Source organism: Amblyomma maculatum, chromosome 8 (assembly GCF_055883805.1).
Source record: "Amblyomma maculatum isolate TAMU_Amacu chromosome 8, ASM5588380v1, whole genome shotgun sequence".
Taxonomy (NCBI): Eukaryota; Metazoa; Arthropoda; class Arachnida; order Ixodida; family Ixodidae; genus Amblyomma; species Amblyomma maculatum.
This window is the reverse complement of record NC_139351.1, coordinates 69,347,442-69,364,847: the sequence shown is the minus strand read 5'-3', so window position 1 is coordinate 69,364,847 and position 17,406 is coordinate 69,347,442. Positions and strand designations below refer to the sequence as shown.

At 43.7% G+C, this 17,406-nt stretch overlaps 1 protein-coding gene across 1 annotated transcript in view; it reads right to left on the bottom strand.

Moving 5' to 3' along the window:
• The window catches only part of LOC146181417 (uncharacterized), a 94,255-nt gene extending 78,534 nt beyond the window's left edge, over positions 1–15,721 (bottom strand). Inside the window, exon 1 of the mRNA XM_084575786.1 lies at positions 15,565–15,721. Coding sequence (XP_084431912.1) covers positions 15,565–15,721 — 157 coding nt within the window. The remainder of the gene's footprint in view (positions 1–15,564) is intronic.
• Positions 15,722–17,406: the final 1,685 nt, after the last annotated feature.

The window sequence follows — 17,406 nt, the reverse complement described above, 5'->3', positions numbered from 1 at the left end:
CGCTTGGGCGAATAAAAAATAAATTATAAACCGATATCTAGCGAGCGCTAAGCCAGTATCAGCTGGCTACTTTGTTACTTGTTGCTCATTTATGTATCGGTGTTACCACCCAACATCCGATTTGATGTGTTGTAGCTGGCCTTGTTTAATTTGTTTTAGTTACCGCAGTGTATCGATGGGCACAAGCACTGATGTAGACGCAACATTCCTAACCCACACGCTTATATGCCGAGCCTCCTTACTGGGGAACAGCAATAACATTTGAATAAACAGGCACTTCCCCTCTTTCGAACGCAGTGTTATCCTCAAGAACAACATTCCGGATATGGAAACTGAGGAAAACAGCTCTCCTATAACTGCCACTTCCATGAATAAATTGTTTTCATATCTTATTTATTTTTTAAAACACTCTTCCGGTTGCAAATACCCGGAGCATTTACTGCGAGCAGTCTTGTTTATTTTGAAACTTGGTGAACTTGTGCTTTCTGTGATAGTACAGTTTGCAAATACATATATCCCGCCGCTTTTTATGTTTGGTGCATGATAGCCTGAGTTTAGTATGCGCTGTAAAACTACACATAACATATAATCCCTCTTCCTTTATATTTGTTGCAAACGTTCACCTTCGAGCGCTTGTGGAGAGCTGCGGCAACTATCCTCTGATGAGGGAGGACTTCAAAGCCTAGTAGAGTATTTTATACTTCATCCCGCTGGTTGTTTTCGAAAGTATTATCCCTCAAAAATACTCTTAACTGCTTAAAATCTGGCTGAGTTCGAAGCTGCATGGGCGGCGTCATACCAAGTATAGCATTCACGATCAGCACTATTGACTTAGTTGTTGAAGTAAGATATTGCTACGAAGATGACGAAGCGGGCAGTGGCGCAGTGGGGCAGTGTTGTGTCGCCGTGTTTCATCGCTTGTCATGCCACACCGTAACAATATTACCATTCGTTTTAATTTCGTTTTCAGAGCAGAAGCTTCCTTTCCTGTGCTCAGAGGAGTGTTTCCCATGCCAATAAAAATAAAGATTCATCAAATTGTCTTTTAAATTATAGCACAAAAAGGAATCCGAGCAAAAATTACCATAATTTGTACCACAGAAACATTCACTGCTCGTACAATTGGTATACGAGTGTCTAGCGGACGGCTTTCTCTCGTGTGATGAGTTAATCACTCGGAATTCATTTTCAATTAGGAATTTTAGGAAATATAAGATAGATATAAATATTGCAAATGAACAGAAAAAAAGCCTAGTAAAGCACCTAAAAATATCCAATAAATATGGTTGAGTACAATGCGCAAGATAAGAAATAATAGTTTCGGGGGGCTCTTAACACTTATGTACAGATGTTACTGCGAAAAAAAAATAAAATGTTTGAGGAACTGCGAAAACACGGATTCAAATTTGATTTATTGCAGATTAAAAGGAGCAACAAAGCAAATATAAGGTGGACTGAGAGGAGGCGTAAGTTCGGTGACCAGCACTCGCACGTGTCTTGCGCGAACATTCATTGCCTTTTTATGGGCTGCAGCGACCATCTGAATGTCGCGATGACGTCAAGTCGAATTTTTACGGCTACCTTGGCAGAGGCCACCACCAGGATGCTTTGCTTATACATAAGGCTTTCACATTTATGTCTGCTTCCATCGAGACAAAACGCAGACCAAGAAGCATGAGTTGCAAATAGTTTAATTTTGTATGAACATTTCTCCCGCAAATTTCACCATGCGAAAACGAAAGCTTGGCATGCCTGCAAGTGGAACGAGCTTTGATTAGAATCAGCGATGGATGATGAATGGTTGCAAAAGGCAAAAACTAATTTTCGAAAAGATAATGTCCTTAAAATCAGCGCCTTTGTTTAATCTTAAAGTACCCGTGATCTGCTGTAGCAAAGGCAGAAACCAAGCTGATTTTAATAAAATCGTTTCTAAAGCGTTTGTGACGATGCCTATAACGTAGTTTATTTGTTGAGTACTGCCGTCGCCATTTGACAAGTGCCTACAAGGTTGCTTAATAGAGACAATCGCATTCGAAATACTGAGTAATATAAAAATAATTACGGGCTCAAGGAAGTTCAAAGAATATCCTAAGATATATTGCCAGTTTACAACATGTATATCTATTAAGAAACAAACAAGACAAGAGATTTTTAACTAGCGAGTTACACTCACAGCGTGATTTATTGTATACACGAATGGAATTCGAAAAGCTTCATACACACAAAAGAAACTTTCCATTAATGCTTGTCTGGGCAACAAGTACTAGCAAATGTCATGTTTAAAACGAAGTTGTCTAAATATCAAAGTTTGATTCATTCTTTCCGATATAAATGAAGATGGATTCCGTGTTGCTTACGACTAATGTCCGTTTGGCTATTAGGCATGCTGTAGAAAAGTTGTAGTTCCACATCTCTTCGCCAAATCTCTAGGTTCAACCACTGAAGGCTATATTTACACTATTTCATGCTGATAATTTCGCATCACAGCCTTCTGGGACATGCCTGACAGTCATCTTCTGTTTATTTGTCTCGTACTCTTCCTATTCATTAGTTTTTATTTTTTTCATTATTCTGTATTTATTTGTTTATTTATACTATTCTATCAATTTATTTATTTGTTTACTTTGTGCCTATCCCTAAAACTCTGGTTAACTCTAATGTGCAAGGGTGCCAACATATGCATACCGACTCCATTATTTATGCTGTGTGTGAAATACATTTTTAGTTCTTGGCCTTCGACTAAGGAAGTGAAGTCTCGCCTTGTAAGCCGCTTCATACGCTAATTATTTATGCGGCTAATCCAGCGCTGTGCTAAAGTTCAAACGACACGTAATTATTGAAGTAGTTTAACTGGATCAAAATTTGAACCAGGAAGTCGATACGTGTGCATTTGTCTGTAGCGCTTCTTTGCAAATATAATGTACTTACTTTTTAATAACCAAACTGTTAGATTGAAAAACGCACTAGAAGTCGCATACGTTACACGTTTTCTAAACATAATAAAAAAAATACAAAAATAAGCCTAGCCTTAAGTTAAATCATCGTTCATTTGCGTTAAAGAACTACAATCGGCTCAGCAATGCACTGAAAAATAAGTACCTTCTCAGATTTAATCAAGACCTTTCCTCCGGAGGCATACTTCGAGAAGATCGGCTGAGAAAGCTAATTGGAACATAGGCAACGTGAAGTGAGTAACGCTACCAGAGCTTTCTGCTGACGAAACTTTCCGAGAAGGTCTCCTTTTCCCCATGCCGCTTGTGCAACTGATCGGATTTCAATAAGACCTGACTCCGACTAGGTGGAACTTCATTCGTTAGGATCAGTAGCAATATCAAACAGCTTTGACGTCGCTAGGTGCAAGAGTATCATTAATTTTGCATCATCCTAGCAGTATTTGTGTCTACTAGGCAAAACTAACGATTATTTCGCTGCAGTTTTCTGATGTAGTGCAGAGATGGTTTAGGTACTTCTTACAGACCCTGCTCAAGTCATAAGATATATTTCGCCACCTGAAACTGCTCCTTTCACTACTGCCTATGCTCCTGTAGCAATTAAAAACATCGGATCAACTTTATTTTAAGTTTTGAGCTTCTTTTGTTCCTTTTCTTAGGCGAAAGTGAAATCTCCAATGCATCAGTTGGCTTGGTGGATGGGTGAGTGACTAGATGGGTGAATTGATGGTTAGCATCGTTATTCATGCCAACTGTAGAACAACCTTTGGTGGTCCGGATATTAAACCTGATATTCCTTAGTAGCAGCGCTTAGCTGAGTGTGAAAAATATCCCAGTAACTATGTGTAGTAAAGTATAGATTTTGTAATAAATTAAAAAGTGACAGTTGCAAACCATAATAACACTATAAAATAAGTACAAAAATAAAACGCACTGTTGTTATTGATAATGCAATTAAAATATTAAAAAGCACTGAATACAATTGAAACAGTGTTAAAAAATTCGAGGACACTTTGGCGATAAAGTGATGAAAGATGAAGACCGCAATGCTGCATTATGCTGTGGAACAGTTGCGCATGTTCATTGTTCATTGAATGGAGTTCATTCTAGCAAATATCAACAAACCAGAGGTGTCCCTCAAGGGGCAGTTCTCTCGCCCGTGCTCTTTAACATTTTAATGAGTTCAATTCCCACTCATCAGGAGATCCGCACGTATGTCTATGCGGATGACATCGCATTCTTTACGGCTGCACCTGACATTCAATCCCTCAACAGGCGCCTGCAATCGTACCTAAGCTTCCTTCAAAATTGGTTAGATGACTTAAAATTTAAATTAAATGTTAAAAAGTGCGCGTTCCTTGTTTTCCAAATTCAGGATCCGGTAATTCTTGCTCTAACATTTAAGCAGGAAATGATTCCTCAAGTTAAGTCTCTGAAATATCTAGGGGTGATTTACGATGACCATCTGGCATGGAGGGATCACATTGAACATGTTGCAGCGAAGGGGGCACGTGCTGTGGGTATGTTGCGCAGGTTAAGCAGTCCAAGGTCTGGGATGCGGCGAGACGCACTATTAATGATTTATGTTATGTATGTCCGCCCAATTATAGAATTTGGATCTGTGTTATTTTCTGGTTCACCTGCTTACAAAATTCGTCCGCTTGTTCTTTTAGAGCGGGAAGCGCTTAGATTATGCCTTGGGCTCCCCAAATTCGTGGCTAATAATGTACTATACCTTGAAGCCCGAATACCACCGTTAATAACTAGATTACAATTCTTGACTGTCCAGACGTATCTGAAAATATATGAATCACAATTCCACCGCTCCATATCAATTTTTTGTTGCGAGCCAGACTCCTTTTTTGGAGTCGTATGGCCTCGGTTTCATACCCCGCAGGTAATTCTAGTGCAAAATCTGTTACAACCTTTGCACGTAGTCCTTTCTAACATCTTTCCAACAAAAGTAAGTGCATCGTCGGTTCAAATTATCTTTGATGACATTTTCCCAAATAATGCGAAACACTTAGCACCTCACATTTTAAATGGATTATTAGAAGATCATTTACAAAGTCTTCCAGTTAGCATAACAATAGCAACGGATGCTTCTCAATTTAATGAAAAAGCCGGCGTTGGAATATACTGTCCGCTTTTAGACTGGGCTTTTTCAGTCCGTCTTCCGGATTTTACTCCAATTTTCCAGGCGGAGTTGCTGGCGGTGGTGCTTGCTCTGCGCAAACTAGACACAACATACTCAACAGTGGCTGTAATTACAGACTCTTATTCTTTGTGCTTGTCGCTTTCTTCGAATATGGATTCGCAAATTTTAAACACCTTTCTTTCATTGCTCCCCTCACATTTGAGGCTCATACATATAGTGTGGGTACCAGGACACAGCAATGTGACAGCCAATGAGATTGCAGACAGACTAGCCAAAGATTCTCTGAACGGCCCTGTATTGCCCATCCTCCCGGCAACAGCGTACATAACAGCAGCAAGATTTCGGCGGCGTGCCTTATTAAGCACGCAGTCTGGATCTATTTTATCCTCGGATGACTACCTGCACCTCAAGTATTCGTGGAATAGGAAATCATGTCAATCAAGGCAGACTGAGGTCTCTCTAACAAGGCTACGCTGTCGTATTCCGCCCCTAAATTTCTATATGCACAGGTCTGGTTTGGCGCTTTCTCCTGTCTGCGCATTCTGCGGGGAACCGGAAACAATAGACCATTTCTTGATATTTTGCCGCCGTTTTACCATGATGAGAAAACGGTACTTAGAGAAGCCGTTACAACGGCTGGGTCTTAATTTGAGCAGCCAAATTTTATTATCGTTCGGTGCCACCATGCTTGGGTACAGCCACAGGTATGTTTTCAACGCCATTCAAAACTTCTTAATAGAAACAAAACGTCTACCTGACTAATATGCTTTGAAGTTTTATTCTGTACATATAAATCTTACTATTCTCTTACTGCGTGCGTTAGTATTTACTATTATATATTTTGGTTTATCATATCTACATTTCCTTTTCTATTCCCTAGCATTTATTATTATTTTTTTTTCCGATGTAGTTATACATCTCAAAATCTAATATCTCTGCACCCCAATTCTTGGCCGATCCCCCTATGTGGGTATGTGCCATCACATTAGAGGAGAACAACAACAACAACAAGTTGCGCATGTAGCGATGAATGCTACTACGAGTGAAGCGAGCGACTACGTACCTTTCACATTCTGCGAGTGCATTTATTCCGTGAATTCTGCATGGCAGAGACGAGATCGCGCTCCTTGTATCTTCGCAGTTGTTCTACGTTTACTGTTTTCGGGTAGATTTTACCGGGTGCGCCGCATTGATTAGTATATAATTATGAATTATTAACGTAACTGTCGCTAATTAAAAATAATATTGATAAGTCATTATCTAGTAAAAAGTATTTTTTTTGTGAATATTCATTTTATCAGTAATTAGTCAATACCTGATTCATTAGAAATTAGGTAATTATTTATTTAGAAATTAATTATTGATTGCTTATTGATCGCCATATGGCCATATGATGCACACATTCGAGCATACTGTTGTGGTGCTCTGTGATTGGACGAGACCTCCATGACGTCATCCCATCTCGCTCAATCAGAGCCGCCGCAAAAGCGTGACGTTTGCTGACGACAATTGAAGGCAATAAAGGTTTTCGCCTTAAAACGTCAAATTACTTTATTCCCAAAGTGATGAAGCATCCTAAAACCAGGCGAGAATTGATATAATGGTACTGTTTATTATTAATAATATTATTACTATTAGGTATTCTATTGAATATATCAGCCTACCAGCTATTGCAATACACTGGGACAAAGTGCTGATGTGTACTCTTGATATAACGTTTGGAACAGCAACGACTACTTTTACGGCGTTTGGATTTCAACTCACGTGTAGCACAAAACGAAACAGTGACTTAGGTTCACCAAAATGTTTAAGGTCTTAGTGTTCTTTTAAAATGCATAAATTTAGCGGAGCATTATTATGTTCAAAATTTGAAAGCCGCTGTTGGTGGGTAAGATATTGGTATTGTTCCTTGAGACAGAACACCGATGTGACTTCAACCTAGGTTGCTGAAGAACTATGCAATGACTAGAATTTATGCCGGAAGTTTATGCTTAGATGCGGTTTTTGACAGTGCGGTTCTCGAATCAGTACTTAAGTTCTGTTTCGCGCAAGGTTCTATACAAGGAATTTATAGCAACGCTTTTTCCACCACCATTCTATCGTTCTTTATATTTTGATCTCAGGGATCATGATGTGCTAAAGAGGGTGCTCAAAATGCAGAATTCTTGTGGAACGAAAACATTTTTCTTTAAATTACACACCGAAGCTCTATCCGTTAACACATGGCTCCATAAAAAAAAAAAACATTTTTGTACCTTCTGTAAACTGCCGTTTGTGTGATGTGCCTGTAACAATTGAGCACTCTTTCATTAGGTATCACGACCCGAGTCGTGAAGTCCTCTCATATTTCCGCTTGTATACGATGAGGATGATATCGGGATTCCGCGAGGGAAATATACTGTGATTCGCGCGCATTTTTAAGTACCAAAGACTAAAGTAGTTAAGTCACTCAATTAGGGTGGCGTCAAGGATGTGACGTCACCCATCTGCCGTCAGCTATGAGGACCAAGTGGGAACGAGTGCGCTCCAACGCCGCCGGGCGGCGCTTGTTGCCGTCCGCGAGTCATATATTATCGCTGCTGTTCATGTTGTTCATCTAGACAAGGTCGTCCTGTATCACCGCTGCTGTACGTGCTTTATATGATAAATATAGAACAGAAGATGCAAGAAAGCAACCTAGGTTTTAACCGTATAAATTAGGCGGAACGACGGTAGAGCAGCGCCTCCTCGGTTTAATGTATCCAGACGATATTGTGCTGCTAGCAGAACGTCAGCAAGAATGGCAAACTCTGGTTAAGTATTGCGCAGACAAAGGGGACGCTCTAGGCTTCTGTTTAGGCGCAGTTAAGACGGGTCTGATGATTTTCAACGGTTAAACTGACCAGGGTCCTAAAATACAAAATCATGAAATACCCAGAGGGGTAGAATATAATTATGGGTAAACGAAGGATTGGCATACATTGAAAACCATGAGAAATCATTTTAGGCAAAAGGGCGAAGAAATATCACATTTATGAAGCACAGGACGTTATGGGGATACAACAAGTATGATATTTTGAGGGGTATTTGGAAAGGAAATATGGTCCCCAGGCTTACTTTCGGAAATGCAGTTTTGTGCCTAAAATCAGAGGTACAGTCGACATTATAAATAAATCAGAGAGCCGTCGGACGATTAGCACTAGGTGCCCACGGCAAAACCACAAATGAGGCGGCAGAGGGAGATATGGGTTGTACATCTTTTGAAGTATAGGAAGCTCAGAGTAAATGTCAGGAACGCTTGGGGAAATTGGACAGTAACAGATGGGTAGTTAAAGTATTTAAATACCTATACCAAAAAAGCGTTCACTCACAATGGAAGAAAAGAACTAGGCAACTAATCAGTAAGTATGCTGGTCACAAGGACGAAGAAATAAAGAGCGTTAAGCTAGAGGTGAAAAACACAGAGGGTAAAAATTGAATCAATTCCATGGAAAAGAAACAGGGTGTTGAATTATTCCGAAAGTAGAAACGGCAAATCAGGAAGGAAGCTTTCTTTGATAACTCAAGAGGCAGGGCTCTACTTTTTGAAGCTAGATCAGGGTGGCTTAGAACACGCAGCTACAAAAAGAAATTTAACAATGAAGATGACGCATGTGCTGTATGTGGTAACTCCAGTGAAACAATTGACCATATTGTACTCGAATGTAAAGGTATCCATCCGGAAGTTGATGCAGGTGCAATCACTCTTTCTGAAGTTCTGGGGTTTAGAGATACCAGTGGCCGGGTGAATGAACCTGCGGTGGAAGCTAGCAAAAAACGATTGGAAGATTGGAGGCTTAAAAGCAGAAAAGTGACGTAATGTTAATGTTAGTAATGAAAAAAAAATTCAACAAGGTGAATGATGGTATAGTTAACCAATCTAAAATAGGGGGAAAATGAGCATAATAGCAACAGCTACTACCCCATTTCAAAGGGGACGCTCCTATATTCCATCCATCCATCCATCCATCCATCCATCCATCCATCCATCCATCCATCCATCCGTCCATCCGTCCATCCATCCATCCATCCATCCGTCCATCCGTCCATCCATCCATCCATCCATCCATCCATCCATCCATCCATCCATCCATCCATCCATCCATCCATCCATCCATCCATCCATCCATCCATCCATCCATCCATCCATCCATCCATCCGAGTGACAGATGCTGCGCCTCCTTTCCTGTAAACGAATTATGTTTGCCTCGCCGGGGTGGTGCAGTGGTAAGACGCCCGACTGCTGTGCTGGAGTTCCCGGGTTCGATTCCGACCACGGCGAGTGCGTTTCGATGGAGGCGAAACACAGTAGCGTCGTCCGTGTGCTGTGCGATGCCAGCGCACGTTAAAGACCCTTAGGTGGTCGAAATTATTCCGTAGCCCTCCACTATGGCTCCTCTTTCTTTCTTTACACTTTCACCCGCAGCTTCCTGCCTTCCTTTACGGCGCGGTGTTCAAGTTTCCACACAGCAAATGTGACAGATACTGCGCATTTCCCTTCCTGTGAATCAACACACACATATATATATATAGACCTCCTCCATGTTTACAAACAAACAAAGCGATCGAGGTGGCGCTGCAGTCGTCTGCGATCCCACGGTAGACAAAACGCACGGGATTGACACTGTGGTCTAGCTTATTAAAGGCGTGTTATTATGAAGTGCAGGCACCTCTTTGGCAGACGAAATAACCATGTGTTCAGGGAGTTTACCCAAACCCAACAAACGTCGAGTCGAGTCCCCTTTTAGAGGGAACGGGCAAAACGCAGAAGAAGAGAGCCAAACATCAGTCATGCGTGTCCCATTAAAAACTCGCTCTTTCTCCCGAATAATCGACTCGACCCGCATTCTGTGAAGTTCATGTAAGCAAAGCTGTGCGAGTATTTCGTGAGCCTCAGCGGTGCAGACAAAAGCGATACATGAAAAACCTCCATCTACACGGCATGCGGCGCCCGGTGCCACCAAATGGAGAGTAGGTTCAAGGCGCACATCGAAGCATTGCTGTCCGCCAGGGAAAATGAGCAATGTTGTTATCCATTTGCTGTTTTCGTCCATCAAATCAACCGCGGAACGCAAATTTCAAAGCTTCGGGTGCATACAACAGCTTTGAGTCGAGTAAGTAGGCGTTGACTTTTTTTTTTCTCGCTCGTAAACAGTGCGCGCAAACCATGTATAAAATAATCCACTTGAAACATATTATTGTATTCTCGGATGATTCTTCACACCGAGCGGCCAATTAACGTTGTTATTAAACACTAAGCTCCTCGCTAGCTTCGAGCGGCTTTTATAAGTAAGCATGGCAATAGTAGCAAGGGCATTGTGCATGGTCATCACTCAAATTTGCTTATTCGTGCGTTATTTGTTGAAATCGCCCCGCCGCGCGCCTGTTGTGTCTGCTGTGTTCGTGGCGACTGTCGGCGTTTACTTTCACAATTTCATCACGGGCATTCACGCTTTTAGCCTGCATTACAATTACAAGCTGCAGCAGTCGCTGTGGTTTTGTAGCTACGGCGGCCAAATAAAGATCTTCAGAGAGTCTGAATCACGAGCCCATATATGTCGCCAGGCGATGCTGAACCCTACAACTCGCATTCACAATTATCCGTTGTCCATACAACTAAAACCTCTCCGTATATAAAAAAATTCAGCTCCAATCAAACAAATCAGTGGCTGTCAACGCACAGTGGCAATCTTCATCGCGGAATAGATTAAAATGATTTGAGGTGAACACGGCGAATGCTTGCCATGCAGCATAACCACGAAGAAATTCAAGGCTGATATCTCGCGCAGCAGCTCAATACACATACGTACAATTACCAAAGTTAAAAAAAAGCATCTTTGAGGAATTGTTTACATAGGTACATATATATGCATGCTCCAACAAAGAAACAGGACTACTCATTAATATATACTGGCCTTTGAGCAACTATAAATCTCTGACGTAAAAGTGAATAAGTTGTAGCACAGCCGTGACAAACTGTTCGCTGCATATCCGGAACCGGCGTCGGTATCCAGCCTTAGCGCTTCACCACGGCGGCCAACTGTTTAAGGCAACCTTCGTCGTCAAGAAACCTGTGCAAAGTTACTAAATTTCCCTTTCTGTGCCTTTCGACATATGCTACGGCGACGCAACTAGTTGGCAATGGTGCAGTTTTATTTCCGACAGCAGCAGACCACTCCACAATCACGGTAGGTAAAAGCGACTGGAATGTTGTTTTGCCTACCACGCGAAAGTCACTGACGACGACAGTGCCACCGCATCTTCGTGACGTAGCCGGAGTGAAGGAGGTCTATATATTCTAGGGCACCATAAGAGAACGCCGGTGAACTTAGACGCGCTCGGCATGGAAGTCAAGGAGAGTTTAGACACGCCTCGGGTCGTGAAACGCCCTTCCTGTCTAAGTCAGGATGATAGCGGGATTCTGTGAATCACAGATACTGCAAGTGGCGCGCAATTTGAAATAACAATAAAATAATAATAATAATTAGTTCAAAGGAAATGACAGGCGTAGTATATATATATCACAGTTGTCTCTGTGGACACCTGAACCGCGCCGTAAAATAGGAGTGGAAGGCAGGAGTTAAAGTGGAAAGGGAGAAAGAGGAGCCGTAGTGAAGGGCTACGGAGTAATTTTGACCGCCTAGGGATCTTTAACGTGCCCCCCCACCGGGGTGGCTACGGCAGTCGACTACTGTGCCCAAGGACGCGGGATCGAATCCCGGCCTCGGCAGCCGCTTTTCGATGGAGGCGAAAAGCAAGGCACCCGTGTACTGTGCGATGTTAGCGCACGTTAAAGAACCCCAGGTGGTCGAAATTTTCGGAGTCCTCCACTACGGCGTCTGTCATAGCCTCAGTCGCTTCGGCACGTTAAGCCCAACAAACCAAACCAAGCCAAACCAACCCTTAACGTGCGCTGACATCGCGCAGCACACGGACGCCTCTTCCTTTCGCTTCCATCAAAACGCAGCTGCAGCGGTCGGTTCGAACCCGGGTACTCCGGCACAGTAGTCGGGCGTCTTACCACTGCACCACTCCGGCGGGGCCTAGTTTGAAAGTACCAAAGACTAAAATAGTGAAGTCACTCTATTAGGGTGACGTCAAGGGTGTGACGTCACCCATCACCCACCATCCCAAATATAAGCTCCGATGATGGTTGCTAAGCGGCCTGCTACTCGGTCGGGGCATGACTATGGTGCGGGCAACGTAATAGGCGAAGTCGCACGCACGAGTCTTAACGAAGTTCACTTTGGCCTCCATGGAGAGGTCAAACTGTGCGGCGGTGCTCAATGCGCTGGTTCTCCTAGAAATGGTCTCGTCCCACACTCGTAGGGACAGTCTCCTCCTCAACGACGATACCTAGAACATTTACACCCTGTACAAAAGGGATGCGTATGGGGAGCTGATCGTTATATAGACCGAACCAAAGTTTTGCTCGTGTCAGCGTTAAGTGGTTCTTCGCTAAGACGAGCGTAATTCTGAAAAATCTGCATAAAGCTGCTCATGCTGTAGGCGTCGCGAAGGAACAACGATATGTCATCGGCATATGCCGAAACGACAGTCGATTCCTTCACGGTCATGGGAAACGCACGAATATTGGGGGTACTTGAAACTCTGCGGAGCAGGGGTCTAAGGCCAGCACGAAATGTGCTGAAGACAACGGACACCCCTGGCCTACTTCGTGTGTCCCTGGAAATGAGGCGGAAGCTGGACCGCTTATAATGATATTGGCGCTCAGACCTTCATATAAAGACGCCACTCGGCTAATAGCGCCTGAAGGCAAGACAAAACACTGTAGCACTGACCACAAATAATGATGCTCCACTCTTTCGAAGGCCTTTGCTTGATCGAGTTACGCGAACAGGCCATTAAACCCTTTGGCCCGTGCAGACGCGAAAACATCGCGCGTGAGCGTCAGCGGTGCGAAGATGGAGCGTTCTGGTATCACGCATGACTGGAAGGGAGTAACGAAGTCCGGCAACAAAGGCTTCAAGCGGTCGACGAAGGGAGAAGCGACTAACTTGTACTCTGTGTTTAGGAGGGTTATTGGCCGCCAAGCCGGCCCCGCCGGGGTGGTGCAGTGGTAAGACGCCCGACTACTATGCCGGAGTTCCCGGGATCGAATCCCGGCCTCGGCGGCTGCGTTTCGATGGAGGCGAAATGAAGTGGCGTCCGTGTGCTGTGCGATGTCAGTGCACGTTAAAGATCCCCAAGTGGTCGAAATTAATCCGTAGCCCTCCACTACGGCCCTCTTTCTCTCTATCCACTTTCACTCCCACGTTCATCCCTTCCCTTACGGCGCGGTTCAGGTGTCCACAGAGCAAGTGTGACAGATACTGCGCCTTTCCCTTCCTATGAACCAACCAACCAACCAAGCCTCAGAGCATGATGGCATCATTCCCTGTTTGGGGACCAGGACTATCCTGCCCTCCCTAAACGAGTGTAGTTTGACTCCTTCTTAAAAGAAGGCACTCACCATTTGCACGATGGAGTCGCCAAGGACATCAATCCAAACTGACGCCATATTCATTGATTTTGCAAAAGCCTTTGATCGTGTGCCCCATAATCGCCTCATATATAAAATGAGGAGCATTAACATAAATATTAAAGTTATCAGATGGGTAGAAGAATATTTGAACAACAGAGTTCAATCGGTTATTACTGACGACTTTAAATCTTCTCCTCAGCCCGTGAAATCTGGAGTCCCTCAAGGATCTGTCCTTGGGCCCACATTATTTCTAATATATATAAACGATATTGCTTCCAGCATTACATCATCAATCAGGCTATTCGCAGATGATTGTGTCCTCTACCGTCCAATTTTTAATCTTAATGACTGTGTTATGTTGCAGGATGATTTATCTAGGTTAGACATGTGGTGCTCTGAATGGCAAATGACTATAAACACTAAAAAGACTAAATTAATGCGATTCAGTACCTGCAGCCTGATTTTGTCGAACACCTACTATATTAGCAACGCGGAAATAGAGCCTGTCGAATCCTTTAAATATTTAGGAGTCTATTTAACCCCTAATTTATCATGGACTGTGCATATAAATAATCTTCTGACTAACACATATAAAACTCTAGGTTTTATCCGCCGGTCACTTCGCAGAGCTAATACAGATACCCGACTCTTCGCTTATACCACACTGCTTAGACCGAAGCTCGAATACGCGTCATTCATTTGGTGTCCTCATCAACTGTATCTTATTAACAAATTAGAGGCACTTCAAAACAGAGCGAGTCGATTCATCTCACGTCAGTATTCACGTTATTCAAGCATAACAGCAGTAAAAGAGAATCTTAAACTTCCAACATTAGAAAGAAGACGTAAGCAATCACGCCTTGCGTTTTTTCATAAACTATACCATAACCCTACCTCTTTCTCAGCACCGATAATTACGCCCGCCACACGCACGTTTCATCGTTTTGACCACGATAAAAGAATCGAGCCCCCATTTGCACGAACAGACGCAGTTAAATTTTCGTTTTTACACCTAGCGATAAGAGAATGGAATGCTCTCCCCTCTTCTGTAGTTAATACTATCGATTATGACCAGTTTACTTCATTACTTAACCATTTTCTAACAGCGTAGTGGGAAATTTTCACCTTTTTGTTTTACTTTTGCTTCGATTTTTCCTTTTGCTTTAACCTTTGTGTGTCATGTATTTTCTTGCATATTTCCGTGTCATCATATTGTGATCATGTTTTTCCTAATTGCTTCCTCTTGTATATTTAGCACTTTTACATGCCGCCACGTTACTGTTCCGATTTGTTCATTGTGTTTATTTCATGACGTTACCACCCCCCCCCCCCCCTATGTAATGCCCACTTGGGCCTTTAGGGTAAATAAATGAAAAATGAAAAAAAAATGAAAAGTGTTTTAATAACATCCGGCTACTACCTCATCTGGTTGAGGCGCAGAAACCCTGTGCATGGCCTTTAAAACGCCATAAACTTCCTCCTTGGTTGCTCGCGTGCATAGCGACGAGGCTATCTCATCAAGCGGATGGGGGAGAGAGCCACAGAACGCGGCCACAGCGTCCTCGAAGCCGGCCTGTTCACGTGTAGCCTCCGATGTAAAAATTTCAGCAAATAATTGCGGAAACCCCCTAAACATCGCACGGCTGGTCACTAACATCGCCGTTCGGCAATGTTATAACTGTAATACGAGCTGTGCTCTCGCCGCGGCGTCGAAGTTGCCTAGCATGCATCAGATCGGCTGAGTCCTGGCAAGGCATTTTCGCTGCGGCTGCTACAAGAGACGCTTGGGAGCCCTCTTCTAGGATGCGGTGGTATCGGACACGAAGTGTGTCTGGGCACTCACGCATTGCGAAGCTGAGCTCGCCTGCCTGCTTAATGATTCTCATATGGTGAAGCACATCGTTAAGCGCAGACGTGTTCGCCTGCGCCTATGAGAATTTATCGCCATTTGCCCTGCAGGGCATCCCAGGTGTCTGGGTTGGCCGCGATAGAGCTGACAAGAGAGTGCATCCGGGAGGTTTGGGCAGCCTTGTACAAGGCTGCCCAAACCTCCCGGATGCACTTCTCATCGTAGAGGACAGCGATGTCCATTCGCCAAGTTGATGGCATGGCTGAACGGCCGGAAGCGCATGCACCTCAACGACACCAAGAGTGGACAGTGGTCGCTCAAGCCTCTAGCGTGTAGTGGAAAGGAGATGACCTCACATGTCGCAAGACTCTCTACTAGCGTGGACGGCAAGTAGACACGGTCAAGTCTAGATGCCGTTCGACCGTTGGTCCGAGTGGCTGAAAAGCGGCCGTCATGAAGCGATACCTACGTGTCCGTGAGCTTAATCTGACGAACAAGCTTTCCCAGTTCCCTTGCATGATATTAAGAGCTTCCCTGTCCGGGTCCTTCTATATCAACCAAGTGTCTAGGACGCAGTTGAAATTTAACAGGATGAGCGGCATGGGCTCAAGAAGGGCTAATGTTTTCCCGAAAGAAAACTGCTAACAACGCTAGAAGGCTCTGCATATCCCTCCTAAAATATACTGCTAGAAAACTTGCGGAAATGTGCAGGGAAATTGCTATATTTCGGCCTGTTTATTTACGCGCTCTGGATTGGAAAGTAGGAGATGCTATGTTTTCAATCCAATTCTTCTGGATTTTCGTTTCTCTTATGTGTATTGCCTAGAAACTGTACCCTCCTAGAAACACAGAGCTACTGTAGACCACACAGGCAGAGATTGTGGGCATACTCCTAAAAATGAAAGATGGCTTAGCAATAATATGCCTAGATATATTTAGCGGAGATGCTGTGACTCAGTTCAGTTCAGTTCAGCCGTTCAGTCGTGTCCGACTCTTCGTGACCCTATTGACCATGTCACGCCACGCTTTCCGGTCTCTCAGTATCTTCCTAACATCACATAACTTCATCTGCAGTGCCTCGAGGATGCCATCTAACCATCGCGTTCGCTGCCTACCCCTTCTCCGGCGACCCTCAACCTTTCCCAACATCAAATCTTTCTCCAGCGACTCCTCTCTTCTCATCAGATGACCAAAGTAGCTGAGCTTTAACTTTAGAATTTGACCCTCCAATGAGCAGTCAGGGTTTATGGTCGACAATATTGACTGATTTGATCTTCTGGCAGTCCAAGGAACTCTCAAGAGTCTTCGCCAGCACCACAATTCAAACGCGTCAATTCTTCGGCGGTCAGCCTTTTTCACAGTCCAACTCTCGCATCCATACATCACAACTGGAAAGACCATAGCACGAGTTATACGGATCTTGGTTGGCAGACTAATGTCTCTGCTCTTTACTAGGCGGTCAAGGCTAACCATTGCTCTCTTTCCCAGAAGCAAGCGTCTCCTAATTTCATGGCTGCAGTCTCCTTCCGAGGTAATCTTGGAGCCCAAGAAGAGAAAATTTGTCACAGCTTCCACTTCTTGTCCCTTAATGCTCCAGGACTTGATAGGGCAAGACGCCATGATCTTTGTCTTTTTAATGTTCAGTTTAAGCCCAAACTTCTCACTCTCTTCTTGTACGTGCATCAGAAGTCTCTTGAGTTCCGCTTCACTTTCTGCCATTAAAGTGGTATCATCCGCATATCTAAGGTTGTTGATACGTTTTCCAGCAATCTTCACTCCAGCTGAAGACTCGTCCAGACCAGCCTTCCTCATGATGCACTCTGCATATAGGTTAAATAGGCAGGGCGACAGTATGCAGCCTTGCCTCACTCCTTTCTCAATTGGAAACCAATCAGTAAGACCATGCCCAGTTCTGACTGTGGCCTCTTGCCCTTCATACAGGTTC